The 25,295-nt window shown below is 41.7% G+C and overlaps 1 protein-coding gene across 2 annotated transcripts in view; it reads right to left on the minus strand.

Moving 5' to 3' along the window:
* The window catches only part of PIGM (phosphatidylinositol glycan anchor biosynthesis class M), a 47,373-nt gene extending 27,864 nt beyond the window's left edge, over nt 1–19,509 (minus strand). Inside the window, exons 1-5 of one of the 2 annotated variants that reach the window (XM_030205024.1) lie at nt 19,214–19,509; nt 17,978–18,530; nt 15,309–15,801; nt 6,402–6,961; nt 1,579–1,837 (exon numbers count right to left, since the gene is read on the minus strand). In XM_030205024.1, the coding sequence (XP_030060884.1) occupies nt 1,579–1,837; nt 6,402–6,961; nt 15,309–15,515 (1,026 nt within the window). In that variant the 5' untranslated portion in view covers nt 15,516–15,801; nt 17,978–18,530; nt 19,214–19,509. The remainder of the gene's footprint in view (nt 1–1,578; nt 1,838–6,401; nt 6,962–15,308; nt 15,802–17,977; nt 18,531–19,213) is intronic. The other variant, XM_030205027.1, reaches the window with a different exon arrangement.
* Between the last annotated feature and the right edge of the window lie 5,786 nt (nt 19,510–25,295).

The raw sequence follows: 25,295 nt of genomic DNA on the forward strand, positions 1-25,295 counted from the left end.
AGGATATTGCTTCACCTGGAGAGCAAATCCTGATTACAGGATCACTGCCATCACTCCAAGTTGATGCTCTCCTTCCAAATGACCTTTGTCCTTCAAAGTGAAACAGAAGCTGTAGGCCTGGAGATGGGACTGCTTTACTTTGTCCCTGAAGATCTCCTCCATATAACTCTGTCCAGCTCCTCCAAGTGTGCTACTCTGGCCTCCAGAGATTGGACTCATTCTCCGAGGGCCAGGAGCATTTTGCACCAAGTTCACAAATGATCTCTCACCAATTAGGAAATAATCATACATGAGGCAGTTGGTGCAAAATACTGGATAGTCCTTATCTTGCTGCAGACTGCTGTCTGCATCTTAGTACTGGTTAGCCGTTTCGTTATAAGTTGCCAAGGAAGTAGAGATACATCTCTTAATATTATTTTATGCTATTTTATGCTTGCTTCCCAGTGAACTGCAAAGGACCTAAAATTAGTCTATTTCTAAGGGTTAATTATTTTTATTTTATTTTTGTTACATTTGTACCCCGCGCTTTCCCACTCATAGCAGGTTCAATGCGGCTTACATATTATATACAGGTACTTATTTGTCCCTGGGGCAATGGAGGGTTAAGTTACTTGCCCAGAGTCACAAGCAGCTGCCTGTGCCTGCAAGTGGAAATCAAACCCAGTTCCCCAGGAGCAAAGTCCACCACGCTAACCACCAGAATTAATCACTTGCTGTTGAAAATCCCCTGTGATGAAAATTTCCTTGTCCTCTTAACTGGGATGACAGATTAGAGAATATACCCTAGGTGGGTGAATGTAGGGAAAGAAAGGTGTGAAAAAAGAAAAAAGGAATCTAGGACTATTTATCTTTGGGTACTTTATACAGGCTAACACTCTATATACTCGACTATAAGTTGAGAAATTTGAACTGAAAAATGCTTTAAATAAACCTGTGGTCATCTTAACTACAGACACCTATACTGCTAAGAAAATTACCGGTAATCCCTCCCCTTGCACTCCTGTTAGCGGCAAGAGAATTTCTCAGTCATATCAGTCCCCCCACCATTTACTTTCAAATCTGAAATCTCTCTTCCATATAGCACCGGCACTGCAGTACTACCGGTGCTATATGGAAGAGAGATTTCAGATATGAAGTTACATGGGGGGGGGGGGGGGGGGAGGGAGGGGGGAAACAAACAAAAAAAAAGACATGCTTGTGGATTGCAGCACAGAGGGCATGCTGGGGGGAGGCGGGGGGGGGGGGGGGGGGGGAAGGGAGGGCAGCAGCACTCTTAGTTATTGTACTGGCATCTTGTACAAGTAGTTTCATTCTTTCCTTTATGGCCATGACTTATACATGAGTCACACCAATTTTGGGAAACTGGCCTCGACTTACAGTTGAGTATATGGTAACTGTTCTCTTCTAGGAACGTTGGGCTCGAATCTAAGTAAGCCTGGAACAGATTACCCAAATAGAAACGGCCATAACAATAGTTAATTCTAAACTGCATTATTTTATTTTATTGTATTTGTTTTTCAAACAATAACATTAAATGCAATATTTTCTTAATAAAAGTAAATCTAAGATTCATCTTACCTGTGATGTGCATACTTTGTTAAAACTGACAAAAATAGCGGTGTGAAGAAAACAACAGAAGCTGAGGTCTTTGTAAAATGCCAAAGATACAGCTATAAGCAGAATGCATTGAGGCAGGAAAACAGCAAGCCCCAAGAAAAAGCTCCAGTCACTCTCTGCAGTCAGGTACAGCATGTAGAAATAGCAGGAAAAGTTGTGGCGGCTGTCTCGTCTGGTCATGTGGTATAAGTAAGTATGCTCCAAAAACTCCCACCCATATCTGCAACAGGACACACAAAGTGAGTATCAGATCTACCCTCAACCCTACAACTGTCTAGCTGATTCAAAACTTAGGGGCCCTTTTACTAAGCCGCATAAGTGTCTACGCATGACCAACACACACCAAAATGGAGTTACCGCACGACTACCACATGGCTCTTGTGGTAATTTCATTTTTGGCGTGCATCTGATATGCGCGTCTGAAAAATATTTTTTCTTTTCGGGCATGCGTAAAGGATGTGCGCCAAGTGGCATTTGAAGCGCGTAGGTCATTACCGTCCGGATTCTTTACCACTAGGGCTAGCGGTAAGGTCTCAGACCCAAAATGGATGTGCAGCAATTTTGATTTTGCTGCACGTCCATTTTCAGCACAAAAAAAGGCTTTTACAGGCGCGCTAAAAAATGGATTGCCGCAAGCCAAAAACCCACGCTTACACTACCACAAGCTATTTTTCAGCGCACCTTAGTAAAAGGACCCCTTAGGCTAGACTGCTCAGCTTCATAGCATGCATCTCCTAAACCAATGCAAAAATCATACTTAACTATCTGACCATTAGTAACCTAATTAGTACAATCAAAGTTATTTATTTATTTATTATTGCATTTGTATCCCACATTTTCCCACTGATTGCAGGCTCAAAGTGGCTTACAAAGTCTGTAGTGCAAGCTACAGTACAAGAATAACAATTACAATTTAAGAATAAGACATAAAATAACAATTACCGTATTTTTCGGACTATAAGGCGCACCGGACCATAAGACGCACCTAGGTTTTAGAGGAGGGAAATAGGAAAAAAAAAATTTGCTTTTTCCCTCCTCTAAAACCTAGGTGCTCCGGTGCATCTTGTCCGAATCCCTCCCTTCAAGTTCGGGATCGCCCTCGGGGTTACCTCCTCCCCCCTCCCCGGCCCTGTCACCACCTCTCCCCTTACTCACGCGATCTTCCCTGGTGGTCTAGTGACGTCGGGGCAGGAAAGAGCCCCATCGCGGCTCTCCATCCTCCTGTATGCATTGCTGCCTGACGGTCTCGGCGAGATTCAAAATGGCCGCCGAGAATTGAAGTCTCGGCGGCCATTTTGAATCTCGCCGAGACCGTCAGGCTGCATACAGGAGAATGGAGAGCAGTGCGCTGGGCAGGAAAGAGGGGGCTCTTTCCTGCCCCGACGTCACTAGACCTCCAGGGAAGATCGCGTGAGTAGGGAGAAGTGGTGACAGGGCCGGGGGGAGGGCGATCCCGAACTCGGAGGGAGGGAGGGAGGGCGGGCGGCCTGCCAGCCGGCCAGCCAGATCTCTACCTTCGGACTATAAGACGCACCCCCCATTTTCCTCCCAAATTTGGGGGGAAAAAAGTGAGTCTTATAGTCCGAAAAATACGGTAAACATCAAAAGGCAATAGATAATAGCAGGTAATGATTATCCTTGGATCTGAAATTATAGTAATAGTTAATTCAAGTTAAGTTAAACCTGGGGAATAAGCTTTCTTAAACAATACTGATTTCAATAATTTTCGGAAGTTAAGGTAGTTCTGGGTAGATTTTACTTGTTTGGGTAGAGCATTCCATAACTGACTCTGTTTCTGGGTGGTAAATCAACTAATTTGAGCATATATTCCGAGACTTCACCAAACATTATCCTGTGAATTAGTGTGCATATTTTAAAGGCTACTCGTTCTCTAATGGAGAGCCAGTGCAGAATTTCTCAAAGTGGTTTTGCAGATTCAAATTTGGGTTTTCCAAAGATCAGTCTAGCCGCAGTGTTTTGAGCTGTTTGTAATTTCCTAAGTAGTTGTTCCTTGCATCCTGCATATATATCGTTGCAGTAGTCCATCTGACTTAAGACCATAGATTGTATCAGATTGCAGAAGACATCACGAGGAAAAAATGGTTTTATTCGTTTGAGTCTCCACATTGAATAAAACATTTTCTTTATGGTGTTGGTTACTTGGGTCTCCAATGTTAAATGTCGATCAATTGTGATCCCTAGAAGTTTCAAACTATCTGAGATTGGTAAAGAAAGGTTGGGAGTATTTAAAGTAGTGGGATTATATTTGTTATACTGCGATGATAGAATTAAACAATGGGTCTTTTCAGCATTTAATTTCAGGCGGAAAGAGTTGGCCCAATTGTTCATTGTAGACAGTCCAAGAGTGACTTGATTGGTAATTTCATCCAAGTTCTTATTAAATGGTATATATATTGTTACATCATCTGCGTAAATAAAAGGATTTAAACCTAACCTGGATAAAGCATTGGCTAGTGGGGCCATCATTATGTTAAACAATATGGGGGACAGTGGTGATCCCTGAGGGACTCCACTAACTGTGTTCCATGAAAAAGATAAGGTTGAGCTCATTTTCACTCAATAAGATCTAAATGAAAGAAAACCCTTAATCCATTCCAGTACCGTACCACTGATTCTGAAATGATCCAAGAGATATACCAGGATGTTGTGGTCAATCATGTCAAATGTGCTGGACATATCAAATTGCATAAGGAGTATGCTCTTACCAGCAGCAGTTAGTTGTTTAAACTTGGATAAAAGGGTAACCAATACTGTTTCAGTACTATATGAGGATCAAAAACCGGATTGTGAATCATGTAAGATCAAAAATTTGTCCAAGTACTCTACAAGTTGTTTAGTTACCATGCTCTCCATTAACTTTATCAATGGTATGGAGGCAATTGGACGATAGTTAGTAATGTCATTTAATTTTTTCTTATTATCTTTAGGAATGGGGGTAAGGAGTATGTTTCCATAATCCTTTGGGAAGAAACCAGTTTTAAGCATAAAGTTTAAACAAGTCGTGAGGTCTTGGATGAAGCAGGGAGGGGCAGATTTTAGTAGGTAATTAGGACATGTATCCAATTTGCAGAAGGAGTTAGAGAATTTAGAAATTGCTTTGGTGATTTGTTCACTGAAGAGCGGAGCGAAATGCAGCCAAATACGATCTGCTGGATAGTTAATTAAAAGTCATCAATGTTTTCCTCTCTGTCCTCCACATCACAGCAGATTGTGCTACTGGAGATTTCCCCTATGGGTTGAAGAGATGAAGGCATACAATATCCAGGTTTCTCTCTTCTTGGGAAAATAAGATGGCAGGCCAACAGTTGGACTGAGTATGGTGAAGAACTGGATGATGGAGAACAAAAACTGAATTTGAAAAAGACTGGGGTTTTGTACATTATAAATCTGAGGGAGCAAGATCTGTCTTTTTACTAAAATGGTGAGTTTGCTCTGGTACCAAAAGCTGAGGTGCACAGCTTAGATGTTATTTTAGCCTGGATTTTTACTGCCTTTTTGAAACTTAAGATTTGTTTGCCAGCTGCCCCCTATTTCACTGGAATAATGTAAAAAAAATAATTGTATCTGTTGGTTTATGGTGTACACTAGTAAAAAAATAATTATCCTGAATATTAATCACCACATCCAAAAAGGTAATATGATTTTGTTAGAAGGCAAATTGAATATTATCATTAAAGGAATCTCAACACTTGTAAAACTGTTTAAGATATGCCTCAATACCTTTCCATAATACAAATTTATCATCGATATATCTAACCCACACACTAATTAAAGTTTAAAAAATAGAGACCAATATAGCCATTCTTCTTCAAAAGAGGTCACAGTCAAATTCACCAGTAAATGAGCCAAGGTTGGTCCCACGGCTGTACCTGAAACTTCTATGTAATACTGTCCTTTAGAAAGAAAATAATTCCTCCATAATTCAATGTTCACTAACCCAATAAGAAATTCAGTAGGAACTTTAAATGAGTAAGATCTAGTATCCAAAAAGTTCTGTAAAATCATAATGGCCTCACACTTTGTGAAATACCAGCATATTGAGAACATATATTCAAAATAGTTAAAAACATTAAGGATAAATCATTAGAGACAGCTGTCACAATTTCCCAAAAAATGTGTAGTGTCGTGTACAAATGAAGAAATCACTTTCAACAAAGGCCTTAAAAACTGGTCAACAAAAACTGACAAGGATTCCATGATGAAATAATAGGTCTTGCCCTATGGATTTAAAAAAACAAAAAAACCATGGTTCAAAGCTGCTGTAGTCAAATATTTAATATGAAACTGCAGACTGCTAGTCAGATTAAATTTCAACTATTATCCTTGATATTTATGGCACTTTTTTCAGACAATGGGCTATTGCCACCATCTGTATAGTGAGAAAGTGCAGTCCACTCTACCTTGGTATTTTGCATTGTCCCACTATCCAGATAGTGATGCCGAACATCTGTGTTTTTGTTAAATGCCAAGGCTGGGATTAAAAAAAAAGAACAACCATTGCAGAAGCAAAAACATTGACCCAATAATATTTTCATCTCCTTAAACCACATTCCCTTTGAATCTGTGTGTCCCAACAGCGGCATTCTAAAATACGTATATATGTACAGGGTGATTTTAGAATGCCACTATTTATACATGCAGATGCCATACACGGCTTCTAAAATGACCTTAACATGTTTAATTATAAAGATAAATAAACTGGGACCTAACAGACTAGTAATTAAAGTGACCATTATGAAGAACTAAATATTGAAGAACTTTACCTGTAGTAAAATATGAAGTTTAGGACAGATAAAGTAATTCCAGCGACAGATCCAAAAATGAGCACATCTGTGTTAAGAAGCCTTAAAAAAAGATCCCAGCACTGATGCAGTGGTCCAGGTCTACGCTGGTTAGCATGGTCTGTCCATTTCCCAGGACACCTCTCTGACTGTAGATGAAGGACTATGGGCAGCAAGTACGTCACGGGGTAAATCTTCATGTGCACCGAAAGCGCATAGAGCACAGAAGCTTTCAATATGTTACCTATCTGCAAGTAATACAAGGTAGCAAGTACCAGCACCGCTAATACAGACTCTGCATTTCCTCTGCTGGATACCACCATTGGCAAAGGATTGAAAAGCCAGAAAGCACAGTACCAAATGGCTTTCTTGTTGTCCAGTCCCTGGTGTAGTAAGATTATATATATGAGATATGCAGCTATTAAGTCACAGGAGACAAAGAGAAATTTCCCATACAGCTCTGTGAGGTAGATGTTTGGTGTTAAGATCCATCCCAACAGGGGTGTATAACGATATGTGGCTCGCTCGTATGGTGACCTACCCTAAAACAAAGAGGGAAAATTACATAATTATTGCTTTTAGGAATTTGAAAATATGAAACAAACACAATAGCATAAGAGTACACTTCCTATCAACTAATAAGCACAAATAGGGTACTACTTTAGTCACAGTCAATCTTATAATTAAGATAAATTTCACAGTGGAGATTTATCTTTAATCCATTTGCAGTTTTCTGCATTCTCGTTTTAGTATGAGTAGATCAGGAATGAACCATCTATCACTCTTCTGTACCAACTTAGTTTTGGAATTAAGAGGTGCTATATCATCTAGAATCTCGAGGTCAACATTAGGCCAGTCGATTTCCACATCAAATATTCCATCTTCATGCAATCTTAGCAGAACAGCATCCCAGAAAGTATTGGGTTCAATTCTCCTTCTAGATATAATATTGTTGGTTGGGAACTTTCTTAAAATGGTTCCAGTTAATTGTGATAGAAATGATAAATAGTAGTAGTACATAAGTAATGCCACACTGGGAAAAGACCAAGGGTCCATCGAGCCCAGCATCCTGTCCACGACAGCGGCCAATCCAGGCCAAGGGCACCTGGCAAGCTTCCCAAACGTACAAACATTTTATACGTTATTCCTAGTAGTAGTAAAAGAACATCTATAGTGATCGGACCATAGTGATTCTTCCCAACGGACATCTGACATTCTAATTGTGGGGTTCATGTGTTCGTTGTCACTGAAGGTGACCAGATCTAATTGGTGGCCCTTACTGTGGGTTGGCGAGGGGGAAGGTATTGCATAGTGCAAAGAAGACAGGAAATCGCAGAGTTCAGTCCTACTAGTATCTGACAAGTTTTTAAAATCGACATTAATGTCTCCCAGTAATAGATAGGAATTATCAGTAGAGTTTTTTTTTAAACAAATTCGCAAAATTCGAGATAAGTTTTAGGCCACTTATTTGGGGGGGGGGGGGGGGGGAAGTAGTATAGTATGCATGTTAAATCGTCTTGTAACAAAGAATCTTTGAGATGACATGCGAGGATCTCCAAGTCTGAAGCTAGCAACAAGTCAGTAAGAGAGACGTCAAATATATCCTTGTATAAGAGGGCAATACCTCCTCCCCTTTTCCAGGTCCAGGACAGTGTAATAGTTTGTATCCCGCTAAAGATAGTTTTTTAATTTGGAGATCTTCTTCAGAAAATAACCAGGTCTCTGTTAAGAAGAGGCATTCTGGTTGATGTTCTTCTAGCCAATCTCTATGGAATGGTATTTTATTGCCCACTGATCTAATATTAAGGTAGTAACAAGGAATGGGAATAGAGAAGGAGATGTAGATTTTTTGACATTGTATCTGTTTGAGGGATCTTGTCTGGTCCTTTGATCTTAGACATGGTTTGTTTCTGTCTCTTTCAGAACATTTGTAGGTGGAAGTACATTGTAGAACTTCAATAGAGCATGGTAGAACTTGCGTACAATCAATCAGAGTAGTGGTTGGCAGTTCCCAATTAGGTAAGTAAGGATAAGCTGGGAGGGGAATATAGTTGTATGCTAAATTAAGGGATTGGGTAAGGTGCCATTGACAACAGCTAGTAAAGTCTCATATTGTTGACAGTTGTTTCAGATGTGGGGAGGATTAGGAATAGGTTCTTAACTCATTCGGATGTTGCTTCAGACACTACACAAGTGCATGCTAGGGTGTGAGAAGTAAAAAGATGTGACAATGTGCTTAGATGTAAAAAAGGGATCCTCTCAAGAACACCAACTTTGCTGTGTCCAACCAAACCCATCACTGTGAGGCCTTTTATTTTGGCATTCGATGCTTCCCTAATCCTTTCTGGTTGCACTGATAGGCTGATCTGGCGTATGTGTAGCTCTTTCTTTTCTGCTGACGAAGATAGCGGGTAAAGAGCAAATTCAATTCTTCAGATTTGTTATACGTTATTATCTAAGTTACTGGTCAGTTGCTGATGCAAAAATTTCACCAAAGTAGACCTGCCTTCCCTGTACTTGGAACGTAATTGGAGAATAGGCCACGGTTACTTCGGCGAGTTCTAGAGGAAAAGAGTCCTCATAGCCGGGGGCTCTGACGTGCACCCGCTGGCAGGCTCTCAGTGGTCATTGGCATCCTACACCTTGTTGAGTGGAGTCCGTTCTGGTTGCGCTGTTTCAGCAAGGCACAGTCTTTACAATAACTCAAGGAGGTGAGTCCGGCCATCCTGGTTGTTGTGAAGGTGCATGGAGGAAGGAAACTGAGATGGCTTCACAGTGATGAGGATGGGAGCGCCTTGTCTGGCAAATCACCTTCCCACTTACACAACTCTCCACTATCCCTCAGCCAGTGTGGGTTTGCCTTCTGCAGCTTTGCATACCTCCACTGATTGGCTGTACAGAGCTTCTTAGTAATGTGCATTCAATCTCCCGGTTAGTGCCAGGCTGTCAACTCTATTTTGCCTGGTAAAATTGTGGGGGAAGGAGACTCCGTTGATCTGAGCTCTTCTAGGGTAATCCTCCCCATCGCGGTATGTGGTGCACTGCACTTCTTGCCCCTCGGTAGCTGCGGAAGCTGCTATCACTGTCGGAGGTCTCTCATGCTGAAGGGTGTAGTTCTTAACCTGGAACCGCCAGCATATGTATGTGAAGAGTTGTAATCCACCTAGAACATTTGTGATACTGCAGAATATTTTTTAAATAAATAATAAATACTCCCGATGCAAAAAACTGCCAAAACATGGTCGCTTCAGGTCTAACGTTGACCAATAAATGCTATTTTTTCAATGTGCTTCTACTTCTTGACTGCCCTGGTATTTTTTGCCTCTCCTTTTGTTCACAGTCCGTACACAGTACATACAATTTCTGCACAACAGCTTTCCAGTCTAGGGCCACATGTTTACATTGTGTTGCTAACACAATTTGAGCTGTTGTGACACCCAATTGGAAGAACGTACCTTTTCCATCTTCTAGCTCCAGTATTGGTAGATTTAAGAAAGCAGTCTCAAGAGTTGGTGGTATATCCCATTGCAATGTTTGCAATAGGAAGCTGAAAACCTGACTCCAATATGGTTGTATCACATGGCATGTCCAATGCTACCAAACCCAAGGCAATAAGTGGCTTCCCCAATGTCTGTTTCAAAAGCGGACTATGGACTTTTCCTTCATGAACTTATCCAAACCTTTTTTTAAACCTAGATATATTAACTACCATTAGCACATCCTACGGTATTGAGTTCCAGAGGTTAACTATAACTATTCTTTGAGTGAAAACATATTTCCTCCCATTTGTTTTAAAAGTATCACCATGTAATGTCATCGAGTGTCCTCTAGTCTTAATACATTTTGAAAGCGTGAAAAAATCAATTCACTTTTACCCATTCTACGCCACTCAGGATTTTATAGACCTCATTCATATCCTCCTTCAGGCATCTCTTTTCAAAGCTGAAGAACCCTAACCTCTTTAGCCTTTAGCATTTTGGTCGCTCTTCTTTGAACCTTTTCTAATTCCACTATATCATTTTTGAGATACAGTGACAAGAACTGAATGCAGTACTCAAGGTGGGGTTGCACCATGGAGCGATACAGAGGCATTATAATATACTTGTTCTTATTTTCCATCATTTCCTAATTATTCCTAGCATCCTGTTGGCTTTTTGGCCACCGCACCACACCGGACAGAAGATTTCAGCGTACTGCCTATGACACCTAGACCTTTTTCTTGAGTACTGACTCCTAAGTCCCTCCTAAGGTGGACTCCAGCATCAAGTAACTAAGATTTAGATTATTCTTCCCAATGTGTATCACTTTGCATTTGTCCACATTAAATTTCATCTGCCATTTAGATGCCCAGTCTTCCAGTTTCTTAAGGTCTTCCTGCAATCTTTCACATTCTGCATGTGTTTTTACAACTATAAATAGTTTTGTGTCATCTGCGAATTTAATCATCTCACTCATGGTTCCATTTTCCAGATCATTTATAAATATGTTAAATAGCAATGATTCCAGTACAGATCTCTGCGGCACTCCACTATTCATCATCCTCCATTAAGAAAAATGGCCTGCGACAGAACAGTGTGTTTTAAGCCTGTAAAACTGCCTTAATTCTTGAAGTGTACTTCTATAGTTTGGCCAGCAGGTGGTGCATGTTTTATGTTTCAAAGCTATTGCAGAGCCAAGGCTGTTTTTGTTTGTTTAAGCCTTTTGGAAAGACAGTCTGCAGTATACTTTCAAAGATTGTTGTTCTGGGCTCTGATTGGCCCAGGAGCTCATTTCATTTGGATTGTACTGGCTTTTGCCCCAGTCTTAGACAGGAAGAAAAGAGAATAGGATCTCTTTGCTGAGACTCAGTGAACAATTATATGTCCTGATTTTCCCAGGTACTTTTTTGAAAGTAAACAAATATTTAGTTAGTGTAATCATTGATCCATATTTCAGTTACCTGTTACTGTTCTGCTGATTGCACTTTTTATGTTTCACTGTTCCATATTTTTAGGACAGTAAACAATTTTCAGTTTGTTGACTCTGCTGTCTGGACTGATAAAGAATCCAGGTGGTTTGTGTGTTGGGTTTGTGAGTGCTTTCTGGGAACTGTGGGACCACTGGAAGTGTGGCCTCCAGTAACCTAGAAATCACTGGGAATAATTTGAGAGTGGGAGACTTACCCAGAGGCAGTTGAAACCCAATCAGTGGGAGAAGGGTGCTAGTATAGAGCACAAACGGCAGGTGCAGACAGACCTGAGCTGTGCTGGGCTGGGGATAGACTCTCTAAGTGGCTGCGGGGTTAACCCAGGTGGGTGGTTAGGTGTTTTCTGACAGACCTTTTGTCCTTCTTTTTGGTGGCAGCATGGTAGGATTGTCAGACTCAGTGCGTGGAGTGAGGGTCACTATACAATGAGTGGTTCAGAGTCTTTTTATCTGTAACCTCCAGACACAGAGCACAGTGAACAAGTGCAGCAGTAACAGGGTCCCTTTCCTGTTCAGTTCTTTTTTTTAAGTGTTAGGAGATTAGCAGCATGCTGATGGCAACTGGCAGTGGCCAACAGACACTAGAGATGCCTAACCTAACACAAGAGCAACCAGATAACCTCCATGGGGAGGAGATGCAGGACCAGCCTGTGCAGAGTTCTCCTGGGAGAAGAACAGACCCCTTGTGGGCAGAGGCCCATGAGTTAGCTGGGTCAGATGCCACACCAGCTGCGAGCCAGCAGATCTACATGCTAGAGTGACAGCGGCAAGACCAGCTGCGGCGTGAGGAACGGGACCAGAAACAGCAACAGCAGGAGAGGGAGTGGGAATGTGAATTCCAGCTGCAGAAAATTAAGCTGGAGATGGAAATGGCTCGCATCCAAAGCTCCAGCTGAACCCCTGCACCAAGGCCCAAGCCGGGATCCACAGCCCAACTTGTTTTCGCAGTTTGATGATACCAGAGATGACATAGATGGATATCTAACTGCCTCTGAAAAAAATTGCCACCTCAATGAGATTCCTCAGAAAGTCTGGGTGCATTATCTGGGAGGAAAGCTCACTGGTAGTGCACTTGAGGCATTCTAAGGTCTGTCCACAGAGACGTTCTCCCAGTTCGAGGAGGTGCACAAAGCTTTGTTGAACTGTTACACCATTACCCCCCAAGACCTACAGACTAAAGTTCTGGACTATGCAACAGGGGGCAGATGATACTCACAGGAAGTTTGTGATTCAGCTAGGATACCAACATGAGCGGTAGCTGAGTAGAGCTGTGGACAGCTGGAATATGTTTATGCATTACAGCACTGGAAGAGAGCTCTCATACACCGGAGCAGTAGTGGTTCTGACGATCCGGTATGGGGACAGGATGCCTCTTCAGTCAAGCTAAGTATTTGTGAGACCTTACTGCTAAGTCAATGGGAAGTGGGTAAGGTCTCAGGCTGAAAATGGACATGTGCTGGATTTTATTTTGCCGCATGTCCATTTTCCGGCCCTTTTTACAGGATGCGGTAAAAACTGGCACGGCACATGCACAAAAGACCTGCTTGCACTGCTGCAGGCCACTTTTTGCTGTGGCTTAGTAAAAGGGCCCTTAGTGCCATTTGCCTTAGAATCGGACAGAGACACTGTTCTATGGGCCAGATGCACTAAACTTAACGAGCCATTAACAAGCTAGTAAACCCTGCATGCACTAAAGACTTTTTTCCGACGACGGTAGCAGCTAACGAAAACGGAATGCAGATGAGCAAATTGTGCAGAAACCCTATTGTAATGAGATGCACTAACCGTTTTCGATTGCCTTAATGCTGGAAAAATCTAACGAGAGGTCTCTACCTCTCGCTGAGGCTGCGCGGGATTGAAAAACTGCTACAAAAGTTAAAAAAAAAACAAATCAAGGGAAAAGTGTCAAATGCTTGTCATTGCAATAATAAAAACATCTGTTGGCCGTCATTCCCCCCCTGCAATAATAAAAACGTCTTTTTTGGCAGTGCTTCACTCAGCTGAGAGACCTGGAAGTCCCTAAGCCAATCACAACGCGTTTAGTCGAGCTAAATGCGCTGTGATTGGCTCAGAGACTTCCAGGTCTCTCAGCTGAGTGAAGCACTGCCAAAAAAGACGTTTTTATTATTGCCGGGGGGAATGACGGCCAAAATGGACGTTTTTTTTGATTGGGAGGTGGCTTGGCTGCTCTGCGCATGCTCGACCGGCCGACTGTTTAACGACGGAATAGAGAATGCAAGTGAGCTACTACAAGCAGCTCATTTGCATTCCTAATCCTTGATGCATGCCCGTTCCTTACCGATTCGCTAAGGGAATCGGTAAGGAAAGGGCTTTAACGAGTTTTTAGTGTATCTTGCCCTAAAATTGTATTTTTGTTATATGGATTGTGAATACTTGGGATCAAAGATTAGAATTTACCTTGATTTGTCGAGGCATACCCAGAAGAGGCGCCACAAGTTTTTGGCCCTCTGTCCTCAGCTCAAGTTCTAGGAATTATTTTTTTGCTTTGATGTATTTGTTGACTTAGTTTTCAGAACAATTTCTATGTCCTTAGTGATCCTAAGCAATTATTATTTATTTACGATATTTATCCCAAACTGGCTCGGGTTCAATGTGGCTTATAAGCAATAAACAGCATTGACTAACAATAAAAGTTTAACAGTAAGCATTGATTAAATCATGCCAAATGACCATCAGAGAAGCGTTGAAGACAGATATCGTTAACAGTTGAATCATATTTTGTCATTAAGCAGTACTCATCAAGAATGTTTTCAGCATTTTCAGGAAGGACATAGAGTCGTATTTTTAAAGCACTTAGGCTTACAAAGTTGCATACTTACCTATGGAACTTTGTAAGTGTAAGGGGCCCTTTTACTAAGCCACGTAGGCGCCTACGCGCGTTAAATTTGAACTTCTGCCCAGCTACCGCGTGGCCCAGGTGGTAATTACAATTTTTACATGCGTCCACTAAGCAATAATCGGCATTGTACACGCGTAGACTATTACCGCCCAGTTAACCCCTAAGACCTTACCGCTAGGTCAATGGGTGGTGGTAAGGTCTGAGGCCCAAAACGGAAACACACAATTTTTATTTTGCTGCACATCCATTTTCAGCAAAAGAACAGGCCTTTTTTGCAGGTACGCTGAGAAATGGACCTACAAGTGTCCAATACACACGTCTACACCATCGCAGGCCACTTTTAAGTGCACCTTAGTAAAAGGACCCCTCAGTGCTTTGAAAATGAGCCCCATAATCTGCTAGAATATTAGAATTTAAGGTTTCTAAGGAAGAGCTTAAAATACAGACAGGATTCTCATAGTTAATTTGACAACATTGTGAGGCTGGCTGACGTCCACCTCTGAAATTTTGTCTCTGTTCTGTTGCAAAATTTCCTTTATAATTTCTATATCTTGATCTTATTACCTAGAATTGTGGACAATGGATATTAGAATTTTCCTCTTATAATTCTTTTTAAAAATATTTTGGGTCTTGTTGACTAAGCCGCGCTGTAGGTGCCCTAAATATTCCTATGGGTGTCTCTAGCGTTAGCGCACTAAAAGGTTTGTGTGCCTACAGCGCGGCTTAGTAAACAGGGCCCTTTATTTTTTGTTTTCCTCAGTTACATTGTAAGATGTGACTGTATAACAAATACATCCATGAGAATTCCATTACCCTATTCCATGCCATTTTGTTCTGTATCTATTAGAGTACTTTAGTGATGTAATTAAGCACTGAGGCAACTGCCCTTTGGAGTCACCATTTTTGTGCTATTCCTCACAATTGATTAATCAGGCTATGTATCACAAATTTTAAAGTTACACAGACCCAAAAGGGAGAGGAACAAGGCATCACTTACATGTGCTACTACTGATGTTCCCTTCCCTATGAAAAATCATTGAACAAAATTAATGACGGAAGTGTACCTTTGTGATGAATCTCGCTGCATCAGTAAACACATGGTAGTCAACATCTGTATATTTCACCAACATAGTCCTATCCTGATACACTCCGTAGAAGACTAGGGCAATCCTGAAGAGGAAAGCTGTGCAAAAGAAAACCTGTGGCCTCAGGACAATGCTCAGAAATTTCTCCTGCTGGGAGGTCATTTTTATTTTATGCTTAAGCCACATGCCTACAAGTTTAGGCTAATGCAAAAGTTTAGGTAACTGCACGTTTAGGCTACAGCAAAATTACAGATTATCAGCAAGGCCATAACAGATTTTTAAAAAGGATATTCCTATGTGAAGTCAATGATGAAAACAGATTTTTAAATTTTATGTTGCATTTTCCTTCTTGAAGAATTTGTGCCAATTTTTCTTGTTAATCCAAAATGCCACTTCTGTGTCATCAGGTAGCACTCATTTATCATTGATTTCACTCTTATTTTCCAGGAGGCAAGGAGTTAATAGCAGCAACCTAGGAAAACAGAAAAATATATGCATATTACACACAGAGATGTATGTATCTATATGAATATATACATGTGCCCTTCCATTTATTAAAAACAAAAACAAGGTGAAAAGTCCATCCACAAAATATACTTAATGTAATCACAAAAAATGGACTCCAAACATATCATAGGGAATGGCAGCATGAGAGCGAATCAGCACTGTGCAGCATAAGAGTGATTCAGCACTGTATTTATTTATTAGGATATATGTTTACCGCCGTTTTGAAGGACTTCGCTCAAGGCGGTGTACAGTAAGAATAAATCAAATGAGAAATAGACAATTACAACAGTAAAAATACTCAAATAACAAAGTATGACATAGAGGGGCATTTTCAAAAGAAACACCTAAGTTGGGATTTGGACGTCTTTGTAAAACGTCCAAATCCGGAGGCAGGAAAAAGCATATTTTCCAAAAAAGATGGACGTCCATCTTTCGTTTCAAAAATACCAAGGACACCCTTAGATTTGGACGTCCTTGAGTTTTAGCGATTTTCGAAACCAAAGACATCCATGTCAAAAACATCCAAATGCAAGCCATTTGGAAGTGGGAGGAGCCAGCATTTGAAGTACACTGGTCCCGCTGACATGCCAGGACAGCAATTGGGCACCCTAGGGGGCACTGCAATGGACTTCATAAAATGCTCCAAGGTTCATACCTCCCTTACCTTGTGTGCTGAGCCCCCCAAAACCCACTACCTCCAACTGTACAACACTACCATAGCCCTTATGTGTGAAGGGGGGCACCTGTACGTGGGTACAGAGGGTTTCTGGTGGGTTTTGGAGGGCTCGCTGTTTCCTCCACAAATGTAACAGGTGGGGGGGGGGGTATGGGCCTGGGTCCGCCTCTCTGAAGTGCACTGCACCCACCAAAACTGCTCCAGGGACCTGCATGCGCTATCATGGACCAGAGTATGACATCTGAGGCTGGCACGTAATATTTTTAATGATGTTTTTTGAGGGTGGGAGGGGGTTAGTGACCACCTGGGGAGTAAGGGGAGGTCATCCCCAATTCCCTCCAGTGGTCATCTGGTCATTTCGGGCACCTTTTTGTGTCTTATTCGTAATAAAAACACGTCCGGGTGAAAATGTCCAAGTGTTAGACATGGACGTCTCTGCTTTTTTCGATTATGGGTCAAAGACGTCCAAGACTTAGGCACGCCCAAGTCCCGCCTTCACCACGCCTCCGATACGCCCTCTTGAAATTTGGACGTCCTTGCGACGGACTTCAGTTGGAGACATCCAAAATCGGGTTTCGATTATGCTGATTTGGACGCTTCTGAGAGATGGACGTCCATCTCTTTCGAAAATGTGCCTACTAGTATACTACTTACAATATCAACACAATACATTTTAACTGACAGTGTAGGGTATAAGCATTGAAGACAGGTAAGAGGAGTTAGAAAATAAGGTGACTAATTTAAAGAAAGCTGCACATGAGGTCAGAGAGATGGTTAAATATTATCTCAGATAAGGTAGGAGTGGATAAACATGTCCTGCTGCAGTATGTGCAGCCCGTATCACTCCTTGTGTGTGTGAGTGAGACTAACATGTTAGTTACTTCTTCCATTAAAGGCCTGGTTAAAAAGCCTGCTTCCTGAAGTAGAGATAGTCTTCTGTTAAGCGGAGCCTTTTAGGGAGTGCATTCCAGAGTGTGGGGGCTATTCTGGAGAAGGCTCGCTTGCAGGTTATCACATTGTGTAATGTCTATTGGAGAGGGTCTGGTTAGTGATAGTCCTTGAAAGGACCTTAGTGTCCTTGGAGGTGTGTAAAGGATCATCCTATTCTTCAGTTACTCAGGGCTATTTCCTTTAAGGACCTTGAAAATCAGACAGAGGCATATTTTCAAAGCATTTAGACTTATAAAGTTCCATAGTAACCTATGGAACTTTGTAAGTCTAAGTGCTTTGAAAATGAGCCCCATAGAGTTTTAAATTTAGCCCTGTATTGTACTGGTAGCTAGTGAAGTTTTTGCAAAAATGGTGTAATGTGGTCATGTCTCTTGCAACCTTCTGTTAGTCTTGCTGCATTATTCTAAATCAGTTGGAGCTGGTACAGGCTCTTTGTAGTCAGATCGTTGTAGAGTACATTATAGTAATCCAATCTTGATGTTATCATGGCATGCACAACTGGGATAAGAGTTACCTTCCCGACGTAAGGAGAGAGACAGCGTAGCTGTAGAAATAGTAGAAGCAGTCCTTGAAGGTTCCTTGGATTTGGGGAATCAGAGTACGTGTTGAATCTAACTGTATTCCAAGGTTCCTGACTTGTGATTTGATGTCAGTTATGTATCTACCTGTGTTAGGGACCCAGAGAATCTCGGTTTTACATGAGTTCAGGCAAAATTTGTTGTGTTTAGCCCATTCTTTAACTGATGTTAGACAGGTAATTAGTTTATTCAGGGCTGTAGGTAAGTCAGGTTCAATGGGTATAACTTGATGCACATCATCCGTGTAGATGTCGAACTGAGTATCCATTGACCAAATCAGCTCAGCTAGTGGCTTGAGGTAAATATTGAACAGAATAGGTGGCAGTATCGATCCTTGTGGTACCCCACAGGTCAGTGCCCATGGTGGCGATGAGTTGCTGCCAAACATTATGGATTCTTGTTTTTGTTGAAACCCCCTGATGAAGCGGAAGTGAAACGGGACTTGTCGGGATCAAAATATTTGAGATAAGTGCTGTTTTCCTCCCGCTCCTGTAAAAGATGTATATATTATAAAATCAGTAAAGAATTTTGATCGTAGTATGAAGATTTTATATATAAAATATTGTGGAAGTTTTGGTCAATGATTGAGATTGTTATAAGGAAAAAGCTGCCTCGTCAGATTCAAACAAGAGGTTTGGCTGTGTTACAGATCTCTGAGGTCTTTTATTCCACCGATGTGTGAATGTACAGAGAATTGTTGAGTTGTTTAGAGTTCACTCTTCCATATTAACACACACATACATGTGCACAAAGGCAAGCAGGTTTTTTTGGAGTCATAGAACAAAATTTATAACTATTCAATCTATTCCGTTAGTGTAAGGAGCCAAAAGGGCTGGGGTCCCACTAGGACCTGTATCTTCAGCAAAAGAAGAATGTTGCAGCAACAATCCAGAAAATAGTGATGTTAAGTATCAATTATTATGCACATAATTACAATCAACATTTTCAGAAGTAACATAAAAACTGAGAGCGTTCTGGTTGGGCTGCCATGCTGAATGGCATCGAGTAAATTTGCTCCGTGCCTTTTCTACTGAACCCTCCAGTTTTGTGCTGATGTCAAGGTCCATATGGAATAGCTGTGTAGCCTGTGCATTCTCACAGCCCCCACCCAATGCATGGGAAATGTTGTGAGTATTTAAGGGAAGATCATGCCGTCGATAAAGGACATGTACCTGAGCAAGGTCGCAAAGCCAGGCCCTGGTGCTGAAACAGTTCCGGCCAGAAGCTCCCCCTTCCCCTAGAACCTGCAGAGGGGAGACACAGACTAGGTCACGGTGGGCGGGCCGCCCGCCAGGCATCAGGAGGACGAAGCAACTACAGTCTGCGACGCCCACGTGACGCAACCATTCACGGCCCGGGGTCAGCGGTCAGAAGGAGGTGAGACGACGGTGCGTCGTGCCGATGGAGCAGGGAGCGCTGCAGAAGTCTGGCAGGCAGCAGGGTCGCACAGGAGCTGGGATGACATCAAAACGCTGAAGCCAATTAGGTTAATCTCTGTTTCCCTTTCCCTGCGCAGCCATCGTTTTGCATACACTTGACTCAACACAAAGTAAGCAAACCTATGAGCTACTGCATCCACGTTGTCGTTCTTTATTGTTGGTAGCATTTTTATTTAATTTCACTTATATGTCTAGTAGCGCTATAGAAATTATAAGTAGTAGTAGCAGTAGTATTGCCGGCTTGTGCAATACCAAATGTTTATAATGATACTAACACTTTTCTACTACTCATGATGTATTATTGTAAGCCACTTTGAGCCTGCAAAGAGGTGGGATAAGGTGAGCTACAAATGCAATAAATAATAATAATAATACCGATGTTCACAGAGGAAGTATAATTACGGAATAACTTTTAATAGGTAGAGCACTAATTTGATTATAAATCGTAGAGAGGTGTGGTAGCCGTGTTAGTCCACTCTTAAAGGTTATCAATAGAAATCAAACAAAATAAAACATGGAAAAGAAAATAAGATGATACCTTTTTATTGGACATAACTTAATACATTTCTTGATTAGCTTTCGAAGGTTGCTTGAAAAGGAAGCACAGCGCACACCCAGAACCCCGGGCCAAGGTTTTCCAAGGACGGGAATGCAGAACAGTGTCGCTGACAAAAAAAAATAAAATTATCCACAATTCAGTGCCCTGACGAAGAAGGGCAACCTTCGAAAGCTAATCAAGAAATGTATTAAGTTATGTCCAATAAAAAGGTATCATCTTATTTTCTTTTCCATGTTTTGTTTGATTTCTATTGATAAGGTTATAAATCGTAATCAGTGTGTCATTTGGAGGGGCTGGTTATAGGGACACCCTAGCACTGTTATATTTGTGCAGATATATTATTTTTCTCCTGGTAAAGGGCCACTAAAATAGACATGTTATGAGAATCAGGTGCTCAACATTCAGTTTCTATTTACTTTTGACATTTATATCCCAAATTAAACATGAATTAGGTTGAAACCTGGGAGCATTTAAAATCTTTTTTTTTCTCCTGTGCCTACATCAAAAGATGGCATATGGGAACTTGCTCCTTTTGTGGATTGCAGTGGTATATTATACAGAATATGGCAAGATAAAGTTCTCTGCACGTTGAATCTCTGAAGGAAAAGACTTCAGATACTCTGTATTCACTATGTAGATATCGTGAATAACAGGCTGTCATAGATCTCATTACATAGACATTCTTAATATACGAGACTATGATACAGTTTCCTCAGTCAAAAAAAACCTCCATTCTAAGCATGTTAGAGATTCCTCTTTATAGTTTCTTTCTTATACTCTATTATCCCCAATTTATAAAAGGATTTAAATACATAGAGGGGCATAATGGAACAGAAACGCCTATCTCCATGGGCGTTAATCTCCGAGAACGGGTCCGTGAAGGGGCGGACCGAACCGTATTATCGATAAAAAATAGACGCCCATGTTTTATTCGCCAATGTGTGAGCTGGGCGTTTTTGCTTTTCAGCGATAATGGAAAAGGAAAGTGCCCAGCTCAAAAACGAATAAATCCAAGGCATTTGTTCGTGGGAGGGGCCAGGATTCGTAGTGCACTGGTCCCCCTCACATGCCAGGACACCAACCGGGCACCCTAGGGGGCACTTTTACAAAAACAAAAAAAAAGGTAAAAGAGCTCCCAGGTGCATAGCACCCTTCCCTTGTGTGTTGAGCCCCCCAAATCCCCCCCAAACCCACTGCCCACAAGTCTACACCATTACTATAGCCCTAAGGGGTGAAGAGGGGCACCTACATGTGGGTACAGTGGGTTTGGGGGGGTTGGACGACTAATAAGCATTAAGCAGCACAATTGTAACAGGTAGGGGGGATGGGCCTGGGTCCACCTGCCTGACGTCCACTGCACCCCCTAACAACTGCTCCAGGGACCTGCATACTGCTGCCTGGGAGGAGGGTATGACATTTGAGGGTGAAAATAAAAAGTTGTGAAACATCATTTTTTTTGTGGTGGGAGGGGGTTAGTGACCACTGGGGGAGTCAGGGGAGGTCATCCCCGATTCCCTCTGGGGGTAATCTGGTCATTTAGGGCACTTTTTGGGGCCTTATTCGTGAAAAAACAGGGTCCAGGAAAAGTGCCCTAAATTCTAGCTACAAACGCATCCATTATCGGCGAAGGGCGCCCATCTCTGTTCGGGTGATAACCACGCCCCAGTTCTGCCTTCGACACGCCTTCGACACGCCCCCATCCACTTTGTCCGCATCCGCGACGGAGTGCAGTTGAAAGCGTCCCAAATTCGGCTTTTGATTATACCGCGTTATTCGTTTTTGTGAGATAAACGCCCATCTCCCGATTTAGGTCGGAACTTGGGCGTTTTTCTCGTTCGATTATAAGCTGGATAGTAACATAGTAGATGACGGCAGAAAAAGACCTGCACGGTCCATCCAGTCTGCCCAACAAGACAAACTCATATGTGCTAGTTTTTGTGTATATCTTATCTTGATTTGTAACTGTCATTTTCAGGGCATACACCTATCTGGGCTGTAGCGTCGGATGGAGGGTGTGCTCGACAGAAAGCTTCTGTTTCCCAAATGCTTCATCGGGAGCTATGCCCTCAATCGCCAATGATGCCCTAAAAAATAGATGATTAAATATTCACGAGAATGTATATTGTGGAAACAGATATACATTGGAAGACAAAATATATATATTTTTTAATTTATTTGAAAGCTTCCCATTTCTAGATATAAATATCAGCATTAAATAAAAATTGAATATCACTAAACCAGCTTCAAAAATTATTGTAGCTGATAGCAAAAACAGTTATAAACAGGGCCGCCGAGAGGGGGGGGGCAGGGGGGACAAAATTCCCCGGGCCTGGTGCCACAGCCCCGATTTCACCCGCCCTCGGCTCAGTCGACCGTCTGCCACCAGGCCGTGCCCCCCCACATTGAAATCATCACAGCGCCTCACCTGTCACCTCCGTGACTGAAAGCGCAGCAGTGGCAGATCGGATTCGCCTCCTTTCGGGCCTTCCTTCCCTGTGTCCCGCCCTCGTCTGATGTAACTTCCGCGAGGGCGGGACATGGAGGGAAGGCCTGAAGGGAGGCGAATCCGATCTGCCGCTGCTGTGCTTTCAGTCACGGAGCGAGGTGACAGGCGAGGCGTTGTGATGATTTCAATGCAGGGGGCCAGCCTGGTGGCAGACGGAGGGGGCAGGTGTGGACTGCGGTGCGGCAGCGACGACCTTGGGGGCGGGGCAGGGGCGGCCTTGCCCCAGGCCCGACCCAGTCTCTCGGAGGCCCTGGTTATAAACTCTGTATTTTGTACTCATTTTCTACACTGTTCTATACAATACAGATGACCAAATTTCAGTAAGGGTATCCTGTTTCCTGATGGGTTCATTTTATCCGTTGTAATCTACCTTGAGAAGCCTGGTGTTATAAAGATGATGAAATTAAATGGAAGTAGAATTAAACTCTCCTTTCACTGGGGCACATGGAATCACATCTTAATCTGTTTTGTAGAAGTTTACCTTTTAGATACACAAATGGATTATTCTGTTTTGAACATGTTTCAGGGGCAAATAGTTTTATAAGTCAAAATAAAAATAAATATTTTTGTTCCATGCAGATCTCTTTTGTTTAAACATAACTAAATGGGTTATAAGCCCTTAATGCAGTCCATTTGTTTTCTTATATTTTGTTCCTGAGATGACTTATACTGTGCCAAAACTGAAAACTCTTTATCTCTATCTGGTTAATAATAAAAGGAGCTAATTGTGAACACTATCCACCCTAAAATGTTGTTTTGTGGCTGTGCATGAGGAATTGTGATATTGGATAAATAACTGTATGTTTGTGTCCCTTGTCAAGCATTCAAAGTTTATATAATCCTTTCAAGAAATCCAGTTAATCGATTGAGAGGTCCTTTTACTTAGGTGTGCTGAAAAATGGCTTGCGGTAGTGTAGGCGCAGGTTTTCGGCGCGTGCTGATCTATTTTTCAGCATGCTTGTAAAAAAGGCCTTTTTTAAATTTTTGCCGAAAATGAACTTGTGGCAAAATCAAAATTGCCACGTGTCCATTCTGGCTCTGCGACCTTACCACCAGCCACTGACCTAGCGGTAACCAGACAGTAATGACCTATGCGCATCAAGTGATACTTGGTACGTGCCAAAAATTAAATTACCACAAGAGCCACGTGGTAGCTGGGTGGTAACTCCATGTTGGAATGCGTTGGGCAGATGTAGACGCTTTTGTGACTTAGTAAAAGGGCCCCTAACTTATTAGTGGAACATAACCACAGAGGCATGGTATGGTTGTATTTTCAACATGGTAATACTAGGACCCAACTAAGGAACAGGTTATTTTGAGTTAGTCTTCACTGAACCAAACTTGCTTTCCTTGTACTGTCACTATCCAGTGGGTAGGCAGTGTCTTAAAAGGTGGAGGATAAAGGATCTTTTTATTTTTACATTTATATCACACATTTTCCCAAGCAATGGGTTCAATGTGACTTACATTTGTAAATACATAATAGAATTCAGTTACATAATGGGAACATATAGATGGATAAACATTTAACGAAATTGAGATTAGCATATATACCCAACTGGGCATTTAAAAGTTTGTCCTTTAATGATGCCACGTGTTCAGAAATCATAGCCATAAGTATAGGCAGTTATTCAATGATTATCACATGCATACACCAGAACAGGCATCCATCACATTGCAAAAGTAAACAACAACTTCTGCAGAGTACATCCAAAATGTAATTGTTATTTCCTTATTTCCATCTTCCAAAATTCCAGACAGCAGGTGTACAGATCAGCAGGACCCAAAACAAGTAAAATCAGAAACAACAGTTTATACCTAATTGTTAAACCACCCTTAGGATTCACCTTTGGGTTTAAAAGAAGCAAATCATGTTTATATAAGGTCTGGATAAACAAATTAAAACAAAGTTTAAAACAAGCAAATGCCCATATGTAATACATGGTAGCAATAATGAAACAATGATGGAGCGCTCTAGAAATGTTAAGTAGTAATAGTAGTAATATTCACAAAGCAGGCAGCCTGAGCCAACAGATGTATTTTCTACTAAATATAATTAACTTTGTATGAACTTGGCAGTTAATAGTGTGCTGAACTGGACAGTGTTGGTATATTTAGACTGACTGTAGACTTCTGCATGAAGGTAGCTCTGGCCTCATTCAATATCTGTCTTTTAAATAATAGTAATAAAAATATCAAGTGCATTTTTATAATATACCTCTGCAATCCACAAAACAAAAGGAGCAAGTTCCCACGTGGCATCTATAAATGTAATAAGTACATAGATAGAATCTCTGAATGTTGAGCACCTGATTCTCATAACTTGATGTCTGTTTTCGTGTCCCTTTACCTGCACAAACATAACAGTGCTAGGGTGTCTCTATAACCAGCCTTCCAAATGACACACTGATTACGATTTACAACAAATGACTACTCTGCCTATGAAAAGTTATTCCGTTATTATACTCCCTTTGTGTACATCCGTGTACTGCACAAGCCGGCATATTTGAAAATATAAATGGGATTCAGAAATGCTACCAACAATAAAGAACGACAACGTGGATGATGCAGCAGCTCACAGGTTTGCATGCTTTGTTTTGAGAGTACGGCGATGACGGCTACGCGGGAACGGGGAAACTGAGGTTTGCCTACTTGGTTTCGACCAACGTTTTGACGTGACTTGGCTTCCTGTGTTATCTAAGCTCCTTGCGTTCTACGCAGAGACACAACAGCCAATCAGAGCGGCCTTT

Source organism: Microcaecilia unicolor, chromosome 1 (assembly GCF_901765095.1).
Source record: "Microcaecilia unicolor chromosome 1, aMicUni1.1, whole genome shotgun sequence".
Classification (NCBI taxonomy): Eukaryota; Metazoa; Chordata; class Amphibia; order Gymnophiona; family Siphonopidae; genus Microcaecilia; species Microcaecilia unicolor.